Raw genomic sequence first — 13,313 nt, forward strand, 5'->3', positions numbered from 1 at the left:
GAACAGCTTCTTGGATAACATTAGTTGAAGCTTTTAGGCCAACACTTAGATATGAAAACATACGTCTTCCATAATACCAGCTTCCTGCAAGTTCCCTGTAATTGGTAAGATCCCTATTTCCCTAAGGAGTGTACTGACTCATCCCTTTTTAGGGAACTAATCTTAAATACTTACCTCTTCCACTTCTAAAATCACACCTTTGGAAAGACAAGGAAGTTCACAGAAATAACAAAAGCAGCTAAAGTTCAAGCCCATCCAAGACACTTTTATCTGTTCATGGAAAAAAAACCCATCCGTGTTAACATTAGCCTTTTAAGCAACACAAATGGAAATGGGTCTATCTAAAGAGTGAACTGAGAGTGTGCCCGTTGACTTGACTGGTTCCTGGAGAATGTCTGACTTATGCCCTTCTCCCCCTGCAAAAAACATGTACTAAAGGTTTACCTGAAGTGATTCTTTCAGAGGGTCCAACTGAAATTTCTTACTAAAATTTGGCTATCTCTAGTATAATATCTAGGAAATTCTGGGAGGGTGGGAAATCATAACATGATTCAGCTAATATTTTCATCCTCCTGTTCAAGCCCCAAAAGTTATTTTATTGTTTCCTTCTAGACTGTGTTTGTTGAGGGAAGGGGGGAGTTACACCACAACAAACGTGAATGTGGAAACCTTGAGAAGGTTGGCACTAGGTTACTGGCTTTATATGCAGATAAAAACCTGCACAAAACAGATAATGGTTTATTTTGCACCTATTTCACATGTATTTCCCCCCAGCTCACCAAAATGATTGTCTTCAAAGTTCATGTCCATTATTCCTTCACTACCTTCCCTGCAATCAAGTTCTCGGAATAAATACAGGGCTTGAGTTGCAATTAAAAATAATGAGACTGTACTGGGTCAATGTCCTTGCATGCAGTAAAAAGGTGTGGGCTAATTGCAGGACCAGGGCTTGGGTGGTTTTTTCCCCCATTTTGCTTCACTTTGATTGGTGGGTTGGCACTTTAAATAAAGATTTCAGGTGTACCCTGAATGAGAGATACAGAGCAAGTCCCAGGTACACACAGTCCAGAAAAAAAAATTAATCTTCTTTTCTTAGACCTATCTTGGTTGGCATCACCAGGTCCTGAGAGCACAGTGCAGGCCAGCATTGAAGGTAAAATGTGATTTTATGATTTCAATGTGCTTCCTGTAAGTTCTTTCTTCCTATCTCCAAGTAGCTTTTGTAAAGAGGCTCTCTCTTCACCAGAAGCTGAGTAATAGCTTATTGTAAACCATTAGCAAGTTGCAGAGAAGACATGTCTGATACCCTTCCAGTTAAAGGGGAAAAGAAAGAGTAATTGATGAACTTTTTTTTACTATTTGTGTTGATTAGTGACAGTGTTTAATTTATAAAATTATTAGAAGATAACCAAATCTCTTGGCTACACAGACTTTTGTTCATGTAAGGGTAAAGAGCCTTTTGAACTTATAAAATAATTTTTAAAGAAACAACATTTTAGAAAAAGAAAAACTCAATTTTGAGAAATATTTTCCACTAACATTATAGGAAATTTAAGTATTACTTTTTATTTTTAAAACATAATTTTGGATTATGGAGGTAACCTAAACACAGAATGATATGCCCTATAAATCTGCAAATAAAGGTTTGTTATAAAATTATTATTGTCTGTATTACATTTCTAGTGCATTTCAAAACTTACTGTGGAAGGAAACAAAATACAATCTCCTGTGAATGATACTGGATAAACCAAACTTTCATATAGTAGAGGGATTTTCCAATTCTTGTTTTATTTTATGAAATGAAACAGGGCAATTAAAGAATATGCATAAAGGTTGTTCCTACATATCCATTTAGGTTGTAGCTTTGCAAAAAAGTACTTGCAAATTTTTTAATTGCTTGTCAATTATTTCCAAAAACTGACAAATACAAATCAGTTGTTCAGCAGCATTTAGTTTTTTGTTTTTGCTTTTGTTTTTGTTTTGAACCTGGTTGTTCCAGAAGATCAGAGACTCAGTTCATTTGAAGTGTTGTCTTTTAAGCCTTCTGAAATAAAAATTCATCTGATTTAATTCTCCAAATTAACTCTGTTTCAGATCCCACTGTTCAAGATGAAGAACCTGGTACTGATCTTGTACCTCCTGGAGATGAGTTCTGCAGTGCCGGTAAGTCAGAGTCTTCCTTAGTGTGTCCCTACAAGAGGCACTGTTGTACTCAAACAGTGCTGAAGGACATGGGCTGAGTGTCCACACAGGGACACTTTTGAATTAATCCAGTGGCATAACTCCTACTGAGCCAAAAGTCAGCTTCCCAGACATCAGCTGTACCCTCCAAAAGCAATAAGTCAAACAAATTTTTTTATTCAGAAAGAGATTTAAAATATTCCAAAGACAATTTCTAAGTCTTCTTCCATTCATTCAAAGATGGTGAAGGAATTTTAAAAAGGGAGGGGGAGGGATTTGTGGGCACAGACAACAGTATGGTGATTGCCGCAGGGAAGGGGGATGGGGATAGTAGAAGAGGGTATGGGGACATAAATGGTGAAGAAGACATGACTTAGAGTGGTAAATACATGATAAAATAAGCAGATGATGTATTATAGAATTGTATACTTAGAACCTATGTAATTTTATTAACCAGTGTCATTTCAGTAAATTCAATAAAAAATAAATTTTCAAAAAGAGACAGAATTATGCACAATGCTATGGCACCATTTTCTTAACTACTTGCTACTGTTATGAAATTAAAATGGAGAGAAAAATTCTCCAAGAAAGTGAAGTACATTTTCTTCATTTTTAAAAGAACAATATTAGCCAAATTCCATTTGAAGCTAGTAATTAACCAACAAATTTGCTTTATAAGGAAGATACCATGAGATAGAAAGCTGAAGTTTCTTAAGTCAAAACATGCCATGGCAATGGAGCTAATTATATGCTATAGTCACATACCTGGCCCACTCTATCAAACATTGAGATAATATTGTAAGAATACAATTCTTCTGGGCACTAAACTGCTGCAACAGGCATGTGGTTCTGTTTTCATAAGGACTTTATTCAGCTGCTATCCACTTTTGGCAAATGTTGACCAAGCACATGCCACATATCCAGCAATGTGCTAGACATTGAGACGACAAAGGCAAATGTGGCCTGGTGTCTTGTCTGGGAGCTCACAGTCAGCCTCAAATGCACTTTAAAATATTTCAGTTCCTTGAGAAAGAAGGTTAGTTATTTGGGTTTCTTAAAGTCAACCATTTTGGAAAAAGAGGATGAAAACTGATTATAAGGATGAATACCTCAATTCAACAAATAAAATGTTTCCATTCTATTGTTCAACATGTACTTTAAATGAAAGAGAAAATTGAAACTGCCATTCTAGCTTACCTTCACCTGAAACTGACATTGAGGTCAGCCTTCATCATCATAACACCTTGACACTATGGGGACCTATGCTACTCCACACCAGTAACAGATCCACTCTAGGGAACAAGGCAATTGCTTAAGATTGTCAGCTGACTGCCTGCCAAATCAGATGTTCTTCTCCTTCTGCTTCCACATGGGAAGTGTATCCCCTGCCTATTTACATTAACATAAATACTGTTCTTTAACCCATGACATGGAGCAGTTGGAAGGCAAAGCATACTTTGTACTATAGTTGAATCTGCTGTCCAAGGTATTTTATTTACATACTGGCCAACAAGAGGAAAAAGAGTCTACTCTCACATCCCCACAAATTCTGAACAATCTGCCCTCTGCTGAACACACACCCACATCACTTTTCCTGTCTACACAGCTAACCTTTTTCTCTACTTGGAATATTAACTCATGTTTATAACTCCTTTCCCTCTCCCCATTTCCAAAACTGAATGATTGGGAGCAATTTGCACCATGACTCAGAGGATGGGATTTTACCTATAAAAAAGTAGGAGGTAAAGAATAAATAATACATGTTCAAGAAAATATTCCTGATCTTCTTATTCATCAAAAAAATAATTTAAATACATTTAGTGAAGATTACATAAATATTTGTGGTGTGATGAAGGAAAGAAGGCATTAAAACCCCTTGACCCTAGAAACTAAGAATATCCAAATAACCAGAGACCCTCAAACTCCAACTTACTCTATTTCCTACTCTTCCATTCTTCATTTTTTCCCACTGGTATCTGTTCATATTGACAAGGATTGATTTAAAATGGAAAATACTTTACATTTTAAAAATCTAGTTCAAATATAGCTATGTTTTTAACAGTATTTAAAAAACACATTAGTAGAACTTATAGCTACAATGATTTTTATTTAAGAAAAAATACCTTTGATATGATCCCCAAAATATAAGCCCAGATCAACTGGCTATACATACAGTAATATTTCACTATAGATGATGGAGGATTTGTTAGAGCCCTTTGAATAGCAGGCAAGTTAGGTTTTGCACAGGGTTTTGCTGAATGCCACGATCACGTGCCCCATTCCACAAATCAGCAGTGTGTAGGTTTGTCAAACACACAAGAAAATTGACCACAAGTTGGTCCCTTTGCTTTTCTATATGACAACATTTAAAAATATAAAGCACTCTTACTTTCTATTTTGTTGCTTTATTTTGCTTCTTATGTAACTTTCTAAACTAAAACAAAATTTTGCTTTTAAAGCAACATAGCATTAAAACTCAGGCAAATGGAAGATGATTTCTGCAGGAGCAAAATTGTTAAATAGTATTGTAACTCCCCCAAATAACTTAAATTATTCCTCTCTCTGCCCAAAATTTCAAGTTCTTTGGGTAATAAACCAAATGATGGTCTCTCAGCTATACTTTCTACCAGTGGGTAAGGAAGTTTCTCATCAAAGAAAACACAAAATTGTTTTTCTTTCCATTTAGGTGTTTCCTCAGCAACCTGGGACACCAGGCATGGCTAGCTTGAGCTTGGAGGTATGTACTGTCAGAGCATTTCCATTTAATTTTTCCGTCTGTGTGTTCCTGATAGGGGAGAAATGCAGTGGGCTCTTTCTCCGTTTTCCTAGTCAGAAGTCAGTGGCTGTCCTCCTGTGCAGTTCTAGAGAAGCTCATGACATTTATGAGAGCCCTGTTTTATCATTTTTCTTTAATTTTAAATTCCCAAGTGTTTTAGTCCTTAGAACATCATCTGTGTGTGAATCAAAGCAATACTATTATTTAATACCTGATATAAATACATTAATGTAATTAGTGAATTAATATAATTACTCTATTAATTCAAACACATTGTTTTGGAGTCACAAATGGTTTATACTTAGTTCCCTCTCTTTATACCATATTATATTATAAAGTTCCCATGAAGAAAATTCACCTTACAAACTTAGTTATCTATAAGAACTCCTGTAAACAACGCTAACATTGTACCTGCTACATAACCTGTGGTGGTCTCATTACATGTCTCATAACTAACATATACTCTGTTTAGAATATCCCAGCAAAATGGAACTGCTTGACCATATTAATAGAATATATTGGCAATTACAATTAGAAAAATATTTATGAAATTATAAATTTTTCACAAGACTTTATAAATTTTGTTCAGATTATAACAATCTGAGGGCAATCAGTACCTGTACTGGCTAGATGCTTATTTCACCTGCAAGCTAATTTCACTGAGTTTCCAATTTAAACTCAATCAAAGCACTCTAAACCTATTCCCATTACATTGAAATTGACTTTCTGTTGAATTGCCAGTATTCTTGACAATCTATCCACATACCATTTTCCCCAATGTCTTTTATATTGTTTATTTTGAGGACTTGTTTATCTGGGGAGGAGACAGAGAGTCTCATTTTGTTTTGTTTGTCTGTTTGTTTGTTTTTCAAATTCCTCTTTAGGTTGAATTTTAAAAGACAAAGTAAGGTAAAGGGGGAGTAAGAGTCAATAAAGCAATGTTCTCATGATTGCATTTATATTTCAGTTGAATGAACTATTTTCCCATATTTCAATGTGATCTCAGTTAAATGATGCTTTGTCTCTTAATTAATAATGAAAAGCAACTCACTGCTTTAATGGCAATAATAGCAACAGTAGCAGAACCACATTCAACAGTTCCACTTTTCATGCCTAATTAATGTCTACTTCTGTTGTATTCAAGTTGACCCACTCCAAACTTTGTGCTACTAATATAGATTGAGAAATGAGTTGTGTCGTACAGAAAAAGAACACCTATGGTAAACACGGACCCACTCTTTTTTTTCTTTACAGACAATGAGACAACTGAGTACCCTGCAGGGATTAAACATGCTTTCTCAGGTAACCTTATTTTCCAATATTTCTCATTGCAAGTAGGAATGGTAGTGATGGGAGTAACATTAGCAGCAGCACTGGCACTTATAAAATATGTTTGCAAACAGGTGATATCCTAAACAATGGGGAAAAAATGAGAATGAGTAACTGAGATAACCTGAACCAGAATAAGATTCTGGGTTGGGCTGGCAAGGGAAAATAAAAACAATATTGAATTTTCTTTAGTAAAAAAATCTTTCTTTGAATTATAAATTTTATTGTATAGCCCAAAATATGAGTGCTTCAAAAGCTAAATCTCGAACAAATTTATGAAGATATTACAAGTTGGCTCAGAAGGGAATGTAAGTCTGTTTGAAGAGAGTGTTTACTTAACCATATTAAATTAACCAATATCACTCTTATTTTTTCTTTCTCTACACTTTCTCTGGATTTTCTAGAAAATAAAAACCAAATATAAGTCAATATTGAAATAGAAGTATGCTTCTCTCTCCTTCTCCCCCCCCCCGCCATGTCTTTAGTATTCAAAATTTGGCCTTGGGAAATCACTCAATTCTTTGTGGATGCATGGTCTCCTCCCAGCACATCCCCCCTTCCCATGGATAAGACCAAGGGAACATGAAACTCAACAGGTAAGTTATTTGCATCAATGTGTTTAAAACATCACGCTTTAAAATCTTCCCCTACTTAATTCTCTAAGTTGTCATATATTGCCCACAGACAGGTAAGAGTAATGAATAAAAAATTATCCAGGTACCGAGTACACCAAAACTTGTGCTGGGTGAGAAGGGTGAAGGGATTAAGCAAAGATAAAAAAAGAAAGAAAGACTCATGGACACAGACAATACTGTGGTGATGGCCAGAGGAAAAGGGAGGAGAGGCTGTAGGCAAAGGTGTCGGGGGGATAAATGGAGACTTCAGTGGGGGTGGTGAACACGCAATATGATATACAGATGATGTATTATAGGATTGTATACATGAAAGCTGTATAATTTTATTGCCCAATGTCACCGCAGTAAATTTAATTTTAAAAACCTGTAATTGTCTGCAGTATTTCAGAATATTACGAATACAGTGGTTCAAATTTTCAATCCATTTGAACATTTATTTAGAACAGGAAGATATAGACTCCAAAATATGAGACCTATGTTAAAGATATCAGCAATACAATAGATAAACTATCCTCAAAATGGAAACAAGCTAAATTCTGGTCAATTCCCATTTTAATCAAGATTCCCCAAATAATTAAAAGGCACATTTAAAACGATGCCAAAGTCTGGGTTAAAACATCACAACCCTACAGCAATTAATAACTACATTAGTTAACTTTAACCATTATATACTAGGTGCCTAACACATTAACCAAATTGTAGATTGGGAGTGAAAATGAAGATTTTTAAGAATGGCCCCATGGCACATGGAATTTCAGATCTGACTGAGAAGTAAGACAAAACAACATATTACAAAGTGCTAAGCTGTGAGGGATAAGTAATGAATGAGGAATAAGGAACAAGAGGCATAGGAGTTTAGAGATGGACAATACTTGTTGTAAGGTCCATGCCACTTTGAGGAGTTGGCAATCTCCTCAAATTAAAAATAATAGGGAGCCATTTACCACAGCTAATTTTAAAGAAGATCAACAATATACAGTTGTTTTACCAGGAACTGTTAAACCCAGGTGCCCCCCGCCAGCAACAGGCAGCACTGCCCACCCAACCACACTTAGTGGGGCAGTGAATTGTAGTAATGGCGACTGTTTTTCCTCTTGACTGTTTCCCCTCTTGACTGTTTCCCAAATGGGCTCTGTGGTGCAGAAATTTGATTGGTATTTTATTTAATTATTATTTCTTCTTTCATTAACTCAAAAAATATACTAAGTATCTATCATGTGCCAGGCACTTGTTAGGAGCTATAGTATGTTAAGTCTTGGGCTATAAAGATAAATAAGATGAATCTCTCCCTGTTGACTAGGGAGAAAGATTGATAACAAATCATTGTAATCCAGGGAGAAAATGGTAAAATAGAGATGCACAGGGGCAACTACGAGAACCCAGAGGAGGAAACGACCCGTTCTACAAAGCGGTTCACATAGCTTCCTATCTTCATGACCAGACTCTTGAAATACAAAGTTCCCCAAGTTCTTTTGCTTTAGAAATTCTAGGCACCACAGTTCAGTGAGCCATCACTTCCTGACATTCCTTTCAAATTTCTCTGCAGTATGAATATTCTTTGCCTGTGCATCCCCCACCTCTCCCATCGCAGCCATCCCTACATCCTCAACTGCCAGGACAGAAACCTTTCCTCCAGCCCACTGTTGTAACCGCCATCCAGAACACAGCCCAGAAGGGAGGACCTCAGCCTCCAGTTTACCAGGGACAGCCACCCTTGCATCAAGAAGAGGGGCCAATGATTCAACAACAGGTGGCACCATCAGATAAGCCGCCAAAGACTGAGGTAAGTCCTTCCTCTGAAGTCAGATCAGGACTACCCACTAACATAAGGAAAGAAAACAAATTTGCAGAGCACATTTAAATACTCAGAGCTTTAAGGCATAATGCATGAAAATGCAAATATGTTTTTAATCAGTTGACTACTCTGGGAGTAGAACATAAATATCCATTCCTGTACATTGCCATCAGGAATGAGGAATGAATTCTGAAAGATTCAGTGTCTAAAATTTGGTTTCTTAAGTGCAAAAAAAAAAAGGAAAGCTTTCAGAGAAAATAGGAAAGCCCAGAAAAGTCCAGGCTTCCTATCACCTGGGTCTTTTTCACTATTGGAAGGACAGAGAAAAGTGACTGAACCCTCAGCATTGTAAGGAATATTTTGTACTATTATTTCCCTACCTGCTAGTAGAGAAGGCAACCATGAAAAAGCATCTTGCAATAATGTAGAGAAAAGAATCAAGGACACAAAAGGAAGGTACCATATGTCTAGTATGCTACAGACATTAACATTCCCCTTATCATTCTGACTGTAGTCCTATAAAAATAGACTTTATTATCCTTTTTAAGAAGGAGAAGACAGACTTTGAGAGGTTATAAAATTTTCCCAGTATCACACAAAAATTAAGTGGCAGCGTCAGGATTCAAGCCAACCTGGTATGATCTGATTCCAAAACTCATTCTTTCTAGTGTGCAAGACAAGGCAAACCCACCACAGGCATGCTGCACCTCCCAGCCCGTGCACTTGCGTCATGTCAGAAACAGGTGACGGTAATCTCTTAGTTTGTGGCCCCCAAGACAAGTTAAAGTAAAACTCAGGAAACTTATTTGAGATTGCTTCATCATATTCGTAAATAAGAGTATATTTAATTTATTTTTTCTACTTTCATAGTTTAGTAATTTTTTAACTATTTATCTGTGATGCAGCTACCAGGGATGGATTTTGCTGGCCCACAAGACCCATCAGTAAGTACAGATCTCAATGAAACTTTCTTGGGAAAAATATCTCATTCTTCAAGAAAAGAGTAAAAATTTTAAATCCCCTCACATATTATGAATTAGAAGTATAATGAGTTCCTTTGTTTTCTTAAACATTAAATATTTCTTTGTCTTATGAATACTTCTGAAAATGTGTTTCCTGCAACTCTTAGAAATGGCGGTACTGGAGGGTTTGCCTGTATTGTAGCAAATGTGAATTACTTATTCTGTTTTCTACCCCTTAAAGATTTTCACAATAGCCCGTCTGATCTCTCAGGGACCAATTCCACAAAATAAACCATCTCCAGTAAGTGTTTTTTGTAATTCACTGAAAAGTTTTTCCCTTGGAAAATGCATTTTGTGTTGATTATTTTATTTATATTTAGCTTTTTCCAGGAATGTTTTACATGTCCTATGGTGCAAATCAATTGGTAAGTCTGTATTCTATAAAAAGTGTCATTTTTAATTAAATGTTATCTTAAGTGCTAAAGTTATAAAATCAAATCCTCACACAATAGGTTCCATATTCTCTGGATGCCTAAGTTAGCAAATGAAATGGCAAGGAGACCCTTCCTATTTGGATAATTCTGGCCACACACACACACACACACACACACACACAGCATTATTTGCTGTCTGGATTATCCAAATTGGCTACATTTATTAAATAATACCTATCTCACCACTTTACTCTGCCTCTGGACACAGCCTTAATGCTAAGATTTAAATTTTAAGGAGAAACTACATGACCTTTAACTTTGTCTTGAGTAGCTGCAGTAGGAGCTGGCTAGTTCCTAATACAATGCAATGTTTCTTTTTGAACAGAGTGCTCCTACCAGACTTGGTATCATGAGCTCAGAAGAAATGATGGTGAGTAATATCTTCAACCTTGTCTTAAAATAGTGTCCAGGGGGGACAGTCACAGATGACTGGCTGCAAGAGGTATTGGCTATGAATGTAGCCAAATACACAGCACAGGACTCAGATTGTTCCGCTCCAAAACCAAAAGCTTGATTCCGAAGTGGCATGCAAAGATTTCATCACATTTCCCACATACACATTTCTGAGAGATGACCTTCCTTAAGCATAGGGTTTTGCCCTATTTCTTAACTATGAGGCAAGAAAAAATCTCTCTTGAAAAGTCATCATTGAACAGCAAACACTGCAAACCAAAAAAGATACCCTTGGTTCATACACAGTTCCTGTTCCTTCTCAGACCATTTAACCCCTCAAAACAAATTCAGCAGCATCACAAATCATTTGGACTCAAAACTGAGAGAGCAAAAAGAAAAAGAAAATTAGCTAAGTTTAAAATTTCATTATTATACAATTGGAAGTGCATTAGAAAGTACATTAAAACTACAATTACATAATTGAAAGTACCATAAAAAGTACATTAACATTAAAAGTTAATTCAAGTATATTCCTATTCTGCTATTATCTCTGCATTTTACAAATTTAAAATGTGAAGTCCATAGACACACAATTTGACTTTTTCTCTCAAAAAGTTCATGTCACATCTGTTAGAGCATAAAGCAAAACAAAACCATACTGAATTAACAAATCGTTAGCAACTGCAGATCTTAGCAAATTAATGAAGACACCCACATGCTGTCACTGAGAGAAAATTTGCATCTCAACATTGAGCACTTCCTGTGAGCTAGACACAGCGAAACATACAACAGAGGCAAAATACATAAGTGTCCAGCTCTCAGCCAGTTTACAGTCTAATCCATGGGACAGTCAGTGGTAGGGCAGCTAACGTCGAAATCTTGTGATAAATCTATCAGAGCTATAAAAGACAGAAAGAAGAGGGCCGTTTAGCCCAGCCTAGGGGTTTAAAATGCCACTTTCTGTAGGAGGTGATGCCAAAAGGTAAGAATAGAGAGACAGGAGGTGAGAGAAAACAGTATTGTATCTATATAACACCAGCACAACTGGTTTGAAATTTCAAGTAAGTGTTAATTATCATCTTATAATTTTAATTAATTTGTTTATATTCTGCCTCATATGTGAAAGCCTTTCCTATAGCTTATGAAAAACACATGGTAAGTATAACAAAAAAAACTGAAGATGTAAGTTTAAATGAATCGAAGTTGTGAGAAAATGAGAATACAGATATGCAAGATACAAAGCCCTGAGCAATTCCTGTGAAGAGCCTGAGATTTTGGTTTCAAACTGTTGGGCAGCAAAGAGGAAAAAAAAAAGAAATATGTTCAGTTCTAGAATTCTAACTACCCAAAGAAAGAAAATATTGCAGTTCCTCCAGAGAAATCAAGCTTCTTTTTTCAATACATATTTTTTTAAAGAGGAAAAGAAACAGTCTTACATGGGGCTTCATTCATTCACAGGACACTAAGAAATTATATTGATGCAATCCTCCAAAACATCTCTCAATAGACTCAGGAATGGATATGTTTTTGTTTGTTTTATGATGTAGTATTGCCCACTTTAGTTGCTCATTGCTTTCTTCAAATTGAATTCAAGTTACTTTTTGCCTGTGGGCTTGGTTCTGCCCCACTTGTTTCTTTCCTATCCTTTCAGCCAGGCATGGCAAAGGACCTCCGTCTGTCTCCCTTTCAGAGAAGTGGGCTCCCCCACCAGGAAAGTGCAGAATTCTCTCCTTTGTATTTCAAAGCCAGCTTAGTGAGAAATGTGCTCACACAGAGATGTCAGCCAGCTCCCTGATCCTTACCAGTTTTGTATAGTTTCTCAGTGAATCTGACCTGGTATAATTGCATGGTACAGAATTGTATGTGATAACGGTGTCTTTGGTAAATGTTTTTTTTCCAGGGAGGCAGAGGAGGTCCTATGACCTATGGAGCCATGTTCCCAGGATTTGGAGGCATGAGGCCCAGCCTTGGAGGGATGCCTCACCATCCAGGCATGGGCGGGGACTTTACCCTGGAATTTGACACCCCAATGGCTGCAACCAAAGGCCCAGAGAAGGGAGAAGGAGTTGTGCATAGCTCTCCCGTGCCACCGGAGGCCAATCCAGTCAATCCAGAAAACCCAGTTCTGCTTCCAGAGGCAGTGGTTCCTGGTGCCCTTGGAGGGCTTCTCGCTCTCCCGAAGGACAATATTCCCAGCCTGACTGGAGACCCTACAGAGGACAACAACGGATCCCTCAGGGTTACCCCAGCAGCTGCTGACCCACTGATGACCCCTGGATTAGCTGATGTTTATGAGCCCTACAGTGTTGATATGACTACACCCTTGGGAGAAACGACCATGGATACCACAGTGACCCCAGACACAGAGCAAACATCGATGCCAGGAAACAAGGCCCAGCAGCCCCATATTATGCAAAATGTGTGGCATTTCCAAGAGCCCTGAGAGCCCTGAGATATCAGCTACATTCTGTAGGCACAAACTCCCTGGCTTTGTCCCCATAGCCCATCTTCTTCCCAAAACACTTATTACCCTTCTGCAGCAAAGGCATTATAAGTGCTCAGCATATATTAATAAATTCAAGTGGCAGAAATAGTGTAGGTTCCCTTCTTGCTTTCATTCTCTTATTGAAATAAAATCTGTTGACTCTGTGACATAGAAATACTATTAATCTCTACATTTGAAAATCACAGTTTCTTAGCTGTCATGGTCATCATAGAATTTCTCTTACTAGTGTAATATTGTTAGAT

At 37.0% G+C, this 13,313-nt stretch overlaps 1 protein-coding gene across 1 annotated transcript; it reads left to right on the top strand.

Moving 5' to 3' along the window:
- Positions 1-2,082: 2,082 nt before the first annotated feature.
- Positions 2,083-13,008, top strand: AMBN (ameloblastin; the record flags this gene model as incomplete). The annotated part of the gene is made up of 10 exons (XM_045857702.1): positions 2,083-2,163; positions 4,868-4,918; positions 6,212-6,259; positions 6,772-6,882; positions 8,468-8,704; positions 9,622-9,660; positions 9,920-9,979; positions 10,059-10,103; positions 10,498-10,542; positions 12,466-13,008. Coding segments are annotated over 10 exons (1,260 nt in total), but the record flags the coding sequence as incomplete, so codon positions are not given.
- Positions 13,009-13,313: the final 305 nt, after the last annotated feature.

Source organism: Phyllostomus hastatus, unplaced genomic scaffold, assembly GCF_019186645.2.
Source record: "Phyllostomus hastatus isolate PE091 unplaced genomic scaffold, TTU_PhHast_1.1 phas_scaffold_1674, whole genome shotgun sequence".
NCBI lineage: Eukaryota > Metazoa > Chordata > Mammalia > Chiroptera > Phyllostomidae > Phyllostomus > Phyllostomus hastatus.